At 37.8% G+C, this 12,614-nt stretch overlaps 1 protein-coding gene across 1 annotated transcript in view; it reads right to left on the bottom strand.

Annotated features, from left to right (window-relative positions):
• thsd7ab (thrombospondin, type I, domain containing 7Ab) overlaps window positions 1–12,614 on the bottom strand; it is a 198,339-nt gene that overhangs the window by 118,829 nt on the left and 66,896 nt on the right. The window contains exon 2 of the mRNA XM_088013650.1: window positions 2,244–3,078. Coding sequence (XP_087869776.1) covers window positions 2,244–3,078 — 835 coding nt within the window. The remainder of the gene's footprint in view (window positions 1–2,243; window positions 3,079–12,614) is intronic.

The following is a 12,614-nucleotide window of genomic DNA, read 5'->3' as shown; positions in this document are numbered from 1 at the left end:
GGAAATCTGGCTTCAGAAGAGGCATGAAGATAAAACGTTGTTTTAGCAGCAAGTCACCAGTCAGACCATCGACAAAAACATAGATAATACTGGAGATACTAACGTTCCTCAGGTAAGAAAATGTTTTTGTCTTGTTTTGCTTTAAACTGATTTACTTTTTGCTTCTTCTGTCACTCAAACAGCATCTGCTGATGTCTGCCACATGAAACAAATCCATGTTTTTATCCCTGGAAATGAACCGCGGCAGTGAAATACTGTTTTTCACCTACAGTGTCTGAGTCGGATAAAAGGAAACGGGTGAAGTCTGATTGTATATTTTCTTATTTTAACTTCTTATTATTTAATGGATAGATGTAGCTGTAGGCAGAGTGGAGTGACTATCATCAAAATATTTCCTCAAACATTTTAGATAACTCAAAGCACTAAAAGTAAAAACAACGCGTAGCATCCCCTGCTACATTTTTCTTTCTTATTTTGTATCTATTCCTCAAATATGGTCATGAAAATGAACACAAGTAAAACAGGAGACATTTAAAAATGACCCTATAAATATAAAAAGCTTTGAGTTTTATTTTAGATTCATAATTGCATTTTAAACTTTTATGACCTAGCAATAAGTTCTCTGTCAGTCTGAGTAATGCCCGATTTCCTAATGAATTTTAAAACAAAAAAAACACCCAATACGTTTTTTTGTGTGTGAAAAGCATCAAAGTCATGGCTTAGATTGATCTCATGTCACAGAGAGACGTTTTTTGTCACTTCCTTCTGCAGAACTCGACATCAAATTCACTTTAATGGTAGTTGTTCCTCTTAGTTTTGACAGCGTGGCGCTAAAAGAGACCCAGCCGACAATCGTCTTCCTCAGTGTGTCGCCTCCTGACAGGGAGGAGCAAAATTCAGCAGGACAAATCCGACATGTTTCCCTGTCATGAGCAGCAGACGGATCATAGAGGCAGGAAATGAGGTTAAAATGACAGAGGAAGATATACAAATACCAAAATTCAAGTCTTCCCTGATCTTTTTTTAACAAAAAACAAAACATACAGAAAAGGATGAGAAAAAAGTAAGAAAACTGACTTTAAAGTTCTAATTCATTGTTAATCTATGTCAAAATCCAAATTAATAAGCAAATATTTAAAGGTGTATGTCAATTATGTTGCTACTGTATGGAAATAATCATAGAGCTGTTTCTTTCTTGATATAGGATTATACCTGCACTTCATCCACACTGAATGTCCCAAATTTATTTGGTAGATTTCAGTTTTAACACAAAATTTACCAGATGGTGCTTAAACAATTTAAACAAATCTGTTTCTGATAATAAAATGTCAGAATTTTGAGAGAAAAATCTAAATTCTTTAAAAAAAATCAAAATTCTGATAAAAATGTCCAGATTTTGAGAAAGAAGTCAGTATTCTGAGATTAGTCTAGTTTTTGTAGGATTCATATTTAGCTGCAGCATTGCTGCCACTATTCTTCTTACATTGGTCCACACGTCACATACAAAAGTTTGTAGAAATTAAATAAAAACAAACAAAAAGAGACAGACAACATGGCAGAATACATGTAATTTTAGGTTCAAATATGTAAGATATTCAATTCTCAACCTGGAAATTATATTGTCTGCAGTTTCTTGAAATATTGTTTAATATGTCCAATAAAATCTTAAATATAGCTTCAGTCTGCATTAATCTCCAGAGATGCATACCACAGAACTCTACAGTTTTCTTCTGTCCATTAGTTTTATCTGTATGTATCGCTTTTTAATAACTTGGCAAATGAAATGTTTGTTTTTAATCTGAGCTGCAGAGCTTAACTTTTATTTAAAAAGTTTTTGTTTTACGTATTTGTTAAAACTGTCTCCATGTGGTGAGAGAAGGTCATGAGACAGATAATCTATGAAAAAATCAAACTCTTTCACCTCCTTCCTGAGCTGCTGTGACTGTTTGAAGAAATGCACCGAAAACAACCAATCTAAGCCAGGAGGCGGTTTTAGCGCTGTCAATCAACTGTGCGAATGTGCTGCTAAATGTCCAAATGCCAGAAAAACAACTTACTGTTGTTGTTCTGTACAATAATCTGTTTTTTTTTACAGATTATTTGTAAAAAAAAATAATATTACTGCCATGACAGCAGTAGTAATATTTAATTTTCAGTTTGATTAAATATATATTTTTAGTTGGCCTAATCCTGTAAAAGCGTTTACAGCCAAACAGAGTAATAATCCAAAATGAGGTACTTACTTGCGCCCCACTCTGCTGCCGTTCCGGTGGATGCAGGCCACTTCCCGGGTCTGGTATCCCACCTGGATGTCCCAGAACGGACTCTCCTGCCGGTTCAGCCGGTTCCTGGACCGTTTCTTTTGAATCAGCTCCCTGGTTTCAGGATCCTTCACCCCTCCTCGCTCCCTGAGCCCCTGACCTTTGCCTTTCCGCCGTTTCGCCTGCCGTGCGGTCCGGGTCTGCGGCAGGACGCAGGGGGTCCACGGTCCGACCCTAAGGCTGTACAGGCCTTCCGGACCCACACAAGCTCCCGGTTTACAGGACTGGAACTCGGTGAGGTTCGGGCAACCGGCTCCTCCGAAAAGCGGAGGAACCAGGACGCTGCGGACTCTGTTCCTGAGGCCCGTTCCGCACGTTTTGGAGCAGGAGGTCCATGGCGAATACTCGGTGACGACGCAGTCCTGAGGGCAGGGGATCAAACACGCCTGCTCCAGGCGCGGCTTGGGCTCAAAGTACTCACAGATGGCGTCCTCTGCAGGAGACCCATCCGCCTTGAGCGTGCAGCCCACCTCCCGGGTCTGAATGCCCTCCTCGCCGCCGCTGCACATAAACTGCCGCGCGGCGCCGAAGGTCCTGGCCGACACCGGCACGCACTCGTTCCAGGCCCCCAGCTGCCAGTCGTACAGGTCCTTGTGCCAGTCGCACACGCGGAAGCAGTTCCTCTGGTTGGAGGGCCGCTGAGCCTGGTCACAGTTGGTGTGGAGGGTCGTCCATCCGTCCACGTGGGCGCACCAGACCGCCCGGCTTTGGCTGCCGCCCGGGCCGCAGTCGCTGCCCATGCATCGCCCCCACGGACCTGCGGAGCGAACGGACAGGATCAGACATGGCGAGGAGGAAGGAGCAACGTCAGAAAAATAAATAAATCCTGTTTGATGCATGATGCAAAATATATTATAATAAGTGAAACAATCTGCCAGTTGAATTAGCAGATTGTTTCGTCACATATTTTAATGAGGGAATGACATCATAACATGATGTGAAGCTCAAAAGAGTCAAATTTACATGATACTGCCCCTTTAAATACATATACATCTAACATATTGACCAAAGTTCCAGGTACTGTGAATCAAAGGCAGGTTTTGGGGTTTTTGTGCAGAACTCAGTGTTTAGGCAGGTTTGCAGTTTGCTGGAGGTTTGTTCCAGATTTGTGGTACATAGAAGCTGAATGCTGCTTCTCTTCATTTGGTTCTGGCTCTGGGGATGCAGAGCAGAACCAGAACCATTAAGACCTGAGACGTCTAGAAGGTTGACACAACAACCGCAGATCTTTAATGTATTGTGGGGCCAAGCCGTTCAGTGATTTATGAACTAACAGCAGTGTATTAACGTCTATTCTCTGAGCTACAGGGAGCCTGAAAACTCCCTGTATTTGACTCTACAAATTAACCGAATCTGCAGGAAAATAACAAATCTAACAACAATACTGACAAAGGTGGAAAACTGCTTTGATTAAAAATAAATTGGGGGGAAAATAACAGAAAAGTTAGAATGCAGCAGGTACAAATTGATAGACACAAAATTACCCTTTGATTTTTTTTCTGAATGGTAAACAGCAAGTGAATGTTGTTTTTTTTATTATCTGGGATAGTGATGGTGATAGGTGATCAAAGGGAAGCAGCTGAAAGACCAAAGTGCTGTGAATTATCTGTGGTATTCATCAAACCCTTTTGGCAGCCAGCATATATTGCTTCAAACAGTCGGTACCAGCAATTTCCAAACAAACATCTCCGGCCCAGATGTACGGTTTCATTGCATGAATACTTATACAACCCAGTGCACAGATGATGCAAAGAACAGGACATGTTTGCAAATGTTGCAGAATCTGAGTCATTTAGTGAGATTTTAAAGCTCCCATCTGTGCTGTCAGGAATTCTGATCTAAACTACGGTAATAAATAAGGGACAAAACTCTGTTGCAAACTCTCAAAATGATCTTGTGAGTTTTGTGAGTCAGACAGTTTTCTTCAGAAAACTAGAATGATTTATATTGTATTACATGTCAGACTTCAGCTACTACAATGATGCATTAGGGATATTTTAGACATAAAACTTTGTTTAAGAAACTCAGACATTTTTAGATTAAACTCTGAAATTCTTTGAAAAAAAAAAAGACATTTCTGAGTCAAAAATATTTCTGAATTTGAAAAGTCAAAATTTGCTAGAGAAAACCCCTGAAATTTTGAGGTTGATTTCAGAAACTTTGCAGAAAAAACATGGACATTTCTACATTTAAAAAGTTGAAATGTTTTTTTTTTCTGGAAATTTTTTTTTCTAGCAAATTAGTGATTTTTAAAGACACATAAATTCCCAAATTTTTTCTAGAAAATTTCTGAGATTAATCTCAAAATCTAATTTATTTCTAGACAATTTTTGACTATTTTTTGTATTAATTTTCAAGATTTTTTGGCAGAATTGCACTCCTTAGTTCTACCCTGGCCCTAATGTAAAAAAGCAACAGCCCTGTAAGCGTTCTTAAATGTTTTAATCTAAAATTAACCAACCTGTGATCAAACATAACGAGAAAAAAATAGGATTAATTAACACAGTTTGGCTGTAGTCTGATTGTGTCACCCAAAGGTTATTAATACCACAACAGGAGAGAAATCTAATTAAATAGAAAGCTTCACATTTCAACTAGCAAGCTGATTATGTTAGTATGTGGCAAATCAAAATGCTTCTGGTTATAATTAGATAGCACAGCAACAAAGAGCGGCCGTCTGTAGCCTGATGTTTCCCTCAGAGGAGCTAGTGGTTTGTTTGGCTAAAAGTTATTTTCTCCCTGACATTTATTGTTGCCATGTAAGTTCAGTTACGCCTGGCAGTTGGTGGTTACCGTAGCAACCAGTAACCGACAGCTCCTCCCCCTTTTCCTGTTTCGTAACTGCGGTGTTGGGATCAGATCTGCGTTTTCTTTACAAGCACCATATTTTAACACATATTTTAGACAAATTTTATGCGTAATATATATATTCTTTGTCATTTATGTTAAAAAATTAGAGTAGTTATGTGGGTTCATGGTGTGAATTTATGTTAAATACTATACGGTCGCAGGCAGTGCCCCTTTTTCTGCTGCTGTCTGTGAGGCTGAGGTGAACCGCCAACTTGATTTTATCTCTTGTTAGAATAAATACAGTGAACCTGGGCGTGTCTGCTGTGAAGTCAAACAAAGAAGGGTTACAAAAAAAGGTTTTAAAAATGTGAGTACCAGTGTAAAAAACAATAAGACTAATATGCAGATTAAAATGTGGTAAATTCTGTTAAATTTTGAAAACAAAACATAACTAGGCCAGTCGCAATGCATCAATTAAAAACATGGTAAATTAAAACAAACGAATGATTTATCGTTTTTTGCTGGTGGGTGAAAACCATTTGATTTGTGTGACTTTGGTGATGGCACTCATTAAAATGTAATGTTTGTTCAGCTATTGTCTGTGTGTTTTCGTTAAAACTTTGTAATTTTGTGTTTTTACGATGTAAAGCATTCTACTGCTGAAATGTGCTACACAGATAAACTACACTGAGTGATGTAAAAGTTTTCAGTCTGGTTTATTGGTCTCAACTCGCCCTTTTTTAAGGACAACTCTGCACGTCATAAACTAACATTGGCTGTTAACGTTTTTATTTCTACTATTGCACACAAGGGGTTTGCAAATTTGATCCCCTTAAGGGAGTTTTAATCTCCTCCCATCCTTAGATGTTCTTGTAATCAGATAATCTCACACTTCTTCAGTCTTTTTGAAGGTCAAAGTACAACTACAGGATTAAGAATGAAAGGAAAACGGCAGGAAGAGGCTTTGGAAGAAACTTCAGACAGAATATTGACTCAGACCATCCTGAAAGACAGTTTCACAATCTTTTAAATTTAAAAAGAAGTGGCTGGTGGTGAAATCTGGACAGTACTCCACTGTACCTTCAATTGCACTGCAAACAAAAATATTTAGGAGAGTCAGGGCAGTAGAGGTTTGACTTTTACATCTTTGTAAATTTCTTTAAGCTTAATGGACATCCAGCAGATACATTTAGTTTTAAACATATTTATTGGAAATCTTGTGATTCAGTGTTACAAAGCCTGATTATGATTTATTTTAAAAAAAAAGTTACAGTAGTGCGTTATGAGGCCAAGTAAACGGTCTAAAAAATTTTAAAAATGTCCTGATGAAGTAATATGTTGGCCCAAGATGTCCCCTGACATCATCTCCCTCCGTCTCTGCCGTGTTTGGGTCGTAATATCCTCCCTGTCAGAACCGGAGTCTGATCTCTGACTGGGCCTCAAGTGTCCATTTAATGAACGCCGTCTCTGTCCCTGCAGGGTCAGCCTCACTAATGAATGGGTCGCTGTGTCTCCCTCTCTCTGCTCATGTCTGTTTATTATTTTCTTTTGCTCTCAAAAACAGGATGTCTCTCGCCGGCTCTGCAGGGTCAGAGTTCACCTGAGGTTCATTTCTGCGGCGCAGTGTTTAAGCCTGCAGACGGGATCCAACTTCACTACGGCTAAAACAATATAGACGAAAAAAACAAAACGCCGAATAAAAAAATAGCTGCAATCACAAGGTTTTAAGAAAACCTCCAAATATTTTATTCTACGTAAAATATTTTCAGCTGGACTCAAAACTCCTCCACCGTATTTTCAGAGTGGGTCAAAATCTGCAGTAGAATAAAATAATATAGGAATAATTTGCAGGGTGAAATGGAGGTGAAATGAAGAGGGTAACATTTAATAAAAGAAAAAACATTTTTTAAGATTGTTTCAAACTACTTACAGTTTGTGCTGTTCTGAAACACTGATGCTGGTAATTTGTTCTCTAATTTCTCCACTTTTTTCACGTCCAGTACCGATATCTGAGGTTTAGTATCGACCAACAACGATATGATCAGAGCTGAATTCACTTGAAATGTTTTTGTTTTTAAACAGACATAAACGTAAATAATTACATATTTATTTGAGAAATCTGCACCAGAGCAGCACATTTAAATACACCAATAGCTTCACAAGTTTGGTCAAACATGTAAAAAAAACAACTTTAAGGCCAGACGTTTGTGCAAAACCACAACATATTTATGTTAAGTGGGTAAAGACGGTTATTATTTTATTGTTTATAGAAACATGCATTTTCTTGTTGATGTTACTGTTAAAAATTCACTTTTCAGGTTGAGGAAGCAACTTAACTTAGTTATTTTTTAGATCAGGTAACCGGTAAAGTAAGCTACGTTTTAAAGGATCCACCTGATTAATTTCCAACACTGTCAATTAAATATCCAGGTTTAAAAAAGCAAATTTAGTCACTTACTGAACCATTTGTCTGTTTTAAAAATGAACAATTTTGTTCAAAAATCCCCTCATCTTGTAATATTATCATACTTTAACTGATGATGGGTGCAAAATGTAAAAAGTAACTTATGTCAGCCTTTATTTGTGCTAATTTTGCACGACTTATGCAAACATTTTGAGCAGATTGTAAATTCTGGGGTGAATTTTGGATTAATAAATGTTTCTTTGGATTAAATCCAGCGATTGGTTTGGACTTTCCGATCAACTCACCGAGCCGTCCCTGTAGAGCGAATTAACCCTGTAATTCAGTAACTACATGTTTCTGAAGCCGCAGGGAGGACAAAGTGTTACCATATTGAACTTTCTGCCTCGAGCCACAGTAAGCTCAGCAGTAAATTCACTTGCCAAGAGCTGCAAAGTAAATCTGCAGTGGATGAAGCAGACAGACAGGAAAACACTGAGCGTTACGTCATTGTGCTCCCTGTTATTTGGTTCCTCATTGAGACCTTTCTGTGTTAATGGCCGACATCAAAGCACAAGACGTTAATGTGGCAAAAAAAAAAAAGCTGAATATGAGGGAGAGAAAGAAAATGACCAGCGGCTAACACTTTACATCTGAAGGAATATTTTCAGCAGCTTAGCATTCATGAAAGACGGTTAACCCCGACCTGCTTTCAGTGTGAAGAGGCCCTGGGCGGCCGAGCCACATTGACTCAGACTGGCTGTAAATTTCATTAACTGTAATACTGCGATTATGTGAGGAAAGGCTTTGATGACGAAGCGTTCATCACGTCCATGCAGCAGCTGCAAAACAGACATTTTAACCCATTGTTAAACGAGTCTCCTCCATTTTTATCTGCGCCGCTCTGCATACAGAACCGGGATTACAGCTTAATGACACCAAGTGGGTCCCATTTAATGGGCTCATTACCTTAAACAGACTTCCTGAGTTAAATGCAAAATATGGAGAACAGGTTTGTTCCCTCAGTGAATTCATATCATTCAACTATGAGTTTATCTTCACATCCGATTAGACTCATTTTACAGTCTGTTCACAAAGACACAGCCAGGATTATGAAGTAACTAGTTACATTTACTCAATTACATTCACTTTTTGGAAAATAAATATTTTTACTGCTCTGTACTTTTTACTTTTACTTGAGTAAAACTTCTGGATTTTCTACCCAATGAATGAAAAACAAACATGTTTTAACCAAAGATTCAGCCGACACAGTTTCTGTTAAAGATCCATAAGTTTTACATTGAAAGAAACTGATTTGGAAAAATGTTCTTTTGCCTGATTTACTCTGTCACCAATATTGGTAATAAAATGTTGCCACTTTGCCACAAGAAAACACAGAAGAAACCCAGAAAAATCACAAATGTGCCTATAAATACATAAATAAATATATTCAAATAATATTAAAATGATCAGCTCCCTCAGACTTTTTTAAGTGTTATTGATTGGTAATGCTCTGGTTTTTCAAGGTTAAAAGGAAATAAATCAACTTTTATTTTATTCAAGCCGATCTTTATGAGCTTAAAAAAACCCTAACAATCGAAAGAGAAAGTAAGAAATGTCAAAAATCCTACAAAACTCAACATGACAAAAACAAAAAAAGAAAAAACACAAAATCTTACCCAGTATTTTTGGTCTAATTTATCCACTTTAAATAAGACAAAACTAACTACAAGTAACTTTCCTGCAACAAATAGGAGCTTATTTAATAAATAACTCCTTAATATTGATGAAAACTGTTAGTTCAACTGGCAGATTATTTCATTTACAGAAAGGGAAAATGTCTTGTCATAATGAAATAATCTGCTGTATTATATTATATATTAAGGAATTATTGATATAAAATAAGTTTTCTGAAAAGTTTCTTGTAAGTTTGTTTTGTCTTATTTGATGTTTTAACTTACTTGACCCAGAAACTGGACAATAAAAAACTTGGTAAGATTTTGTGGTTCTCATTATCCTGCACCTCCTGTATATTTGAGTTTTAGCCAACAGGTTTTTGGGAATCAACCCAAAGGAGCTAGAATATTATTTTTTCATGTATTTTCCAGAGATTTTACTAAATAAATTAGAACAAGCCGTGAGATGACAGGCAGCCTGTGAGTAAACAGCCTTAAGATCCAATTTAAAACAGGTTCTGTTGTCGTCGACCGAACAGCTTCATCCTCTGGGTGAAGCTGTTCGGTCAATTATTCATGTGCCAAAGATAAAAAGTGTTAAATAAAGATGTAAGCATTCATATAAGACAGTCCTGGTACTGGATTAAAAATAGGTGAAAAAAGCAGCGAAGAAGAAACTTTGAGAGAGCGTAACGTCACTACGAAATGCTCTGTTAGTAGTTTAACTACTTTAAATTACTTTAACAACACAGTGATGAAAGTGTTACACAAAAACTCAAAGGTTTCTCTGTAAAATGTTAAAATTAAGGTGCAAAATCAAAGATAAATAATGTAATTTCAACACAAATCAATGTAAAATTAACGACAGTATCATTCGATTTTTGCCCTACAAACTTTTGAGTTAAACTTTTTATTCCCACTCAGTTTCCTTTTCCATACTCATCCAAACATGCAGGATAATCCAAATTTTTCCAGACTTTTTGCATAGGAGCCCAAAAAACTTTTAAATCTGTTATGTTTCAAGGAAGTCTGGTTGCTTGGAAGCAAAATTTGAGAAATAAGAAATAATAACGCAAACATTTAGTTTCCTGATTAATTAAAATCCCTCCAGCAAAGGAAGGAGGACAAAGTTCACAGTGCTGATGTGCTATTACCTGGTTTAACCAACCTGGCATAATGAGGCTCCACATCAAGCTGGAGCCTTTAGCAGAGTCCTTTTCTGGGTAAAATTAAAATTCTCACGAGGTTAAGTTGAATTATTTTGTTTTGTGACAGCGAGCCAGAAACGGGGGAAGACAGGGTTGTTTTCTGCGGTTTACAGATAAGTTGTTTGTTTGTGAGCTCATAAACAGCCCCAGAGGATGGATGAGTGACAAGATAAATGAGGGGAAACATGTTCTACTCCTAATAACACCCACATGCTCCGGTGGTGACAATAATGGCTGCTGGCAACATCAAAGAAGTTTCCTAAGTTCCTCGAGCCGAAGGGTCAGAGACGCCGCCGCCGCCGCCGAAGCGCCGATCCGGAGCGACGCACCTGCAGCCGGTAGCTCTAAAATGTCTCCGATTCAAATGAGCGTCTATCGCCGCTCGGTTTTAGCTGTCAGTTTGCAACGCGAACAGATTCAAGCTGCTCTGAAGTAACAGACTGTCAGGAAAAATGTCAGGGCTGTCAGTAAAATAAACTCCATAATTTTCCCACAAAACACTTTGGATTCCTCGTGGGCTCGGCGGATGACAAACACAGGAGTGATAAAGATGTTTGGTGCTCAGGTGCTGAGCGGAAATGTGAAAAGACATCAAAGATCAAACAACCAACAAACCCTTGACATGCTCTAAATTATCTCAGAGAGAGGAAGCATCAGTTTTCCTACATATAAACACAATGAATCAGCCGCTGGAGGGAAATGGTTTGTTCCACAGGGACGGGTTCAAACACTGGGATCACAAACATACGAAGGATAAACAAATATTTCTAGATTTTATAAATTACAGGTTGAAAATGAACACAGTGATGCAGCACACTACTCACATCATGTTATGTCTGAACAAACTTCGTTGGTTTGCTGTGTTCCTCCTCGTTTTTGCTCACATAATTTCACATTTCGACAACAAATTTGCTCAATGGAAACACGACAATTTCTAAAAACCTCTAGTTCAGGATGATGGTTTACTTTGCAAAACTTCAACGCAAACTATATTTTTCACATCCCACGAGTCACATGAGGAAAAACTGGATGTTACTACTGGTGGAAACGACAGAAAAAGACGACAGGAAGTAGTTTGAGGACGATGGCGCAGCATGTTGTTTAATAACTTATCATGTGTGATTTTAATTGTTTCTTATTCAATTGTAGAATTGCTTTTTTTATGTTAGCAAAATGTTGACAAAGTTTTTCCCCAGATTTGTAATGGAAACAAAGCTAATGGTGTTCCTCAGGGTTCAGTGCTGGAGCTGCTTTTGTTTATTATCCATTAATGCTTTCACTTGCTTATATTGTTTTTATCAAATCAATCACTGTCTAGCACTGTGATTAATTACAAATAATCACTATGTTTAACTTTGTAAGTCTGAAATGTTTAAATCCATTTTTTTTTTTAAATTAGGAAAACATTTTATTGTCTCAAACCAAACATCTCAGTTTTCCAGGTTTTCATATTCAGCAAGGTTTAAAAGAAGTTATTTGTTTTAAATGTAATTTAGAAAGGCTAACTGCTTGTTTCGATGGAAGGTAATTCATCATTCCTTGGTTTTACGTCCATCCGTCTGTTTCTTTAAGTGAAATTTGCCGTTGAGCATGAATTCTTTCATTGAGTTCAAAGAGTCAAATAGGATTTGGTTCTGGTCAGAATATAATAAAGTACGACCAAAAATTATGTAAATTGTCTCAAAGTCTGTAAATATATCTATATTTACATATCTGGCATTATTGGCACAAGTTTCATTAGAGGTTAAAATTTGGGTTGTCAGTCAGATCTGGCAACCCTGAAACTGGCATCCTGTGGGCGTATTAACTTCCCAGTGGTTTGGTGCTGGAACCAGTTGTTAATCCATTTTACCACTGGTACAATCCCTCATCTAAACTCCGACCCAACGCTTCCTATTAAACTCCATCCAAAGTCTCAAAGTGAGGCGACTGAGTTTGACGTCACCAAACAAAGCGGTGAGTCGATGTGCTGAGACAGAAGGTAATTATGGGTCTGCAGCATCAAACGTGAGTGAAAACAGCTGTCTGTCAACTCCAGGCATGTAATCAGATTTAAATGCAGCTTTATCCTCATGCATCTTGTGTTGTTCCTGCTCAGTTATTGGATAATTATCTCAATAATCATCAGAGGCCATAAGAATTTTGTTTATCTGTAAGAACAGGGCACATCCAGCTTTCTGCTTCTGGAGGTAATCACAGTAGATTCTGATTAAGCCTG

Source organism: Poecilia mexicana, unplaced genomic scaffold (assembly GCF_051168715.1).
Source record: "Poecilia mexicana isolate PSO_F unplaced genomic scaffold, ASM5116871v1 scaffold_16, whole genome shotgun sequence".
Classification (NCBI taxonomy): Eukaryota; Metazoa; Chordata; class Actinopteri; order Cyprinodontiformes; family Poeciliidae; genus Poecilia; species Poecilia mexicana.
The sequence above is the reverse complement of the archived record's forward strand: the minus strand, read 5'-3'. Positions and strand labels throughout refer to the sequence as shown.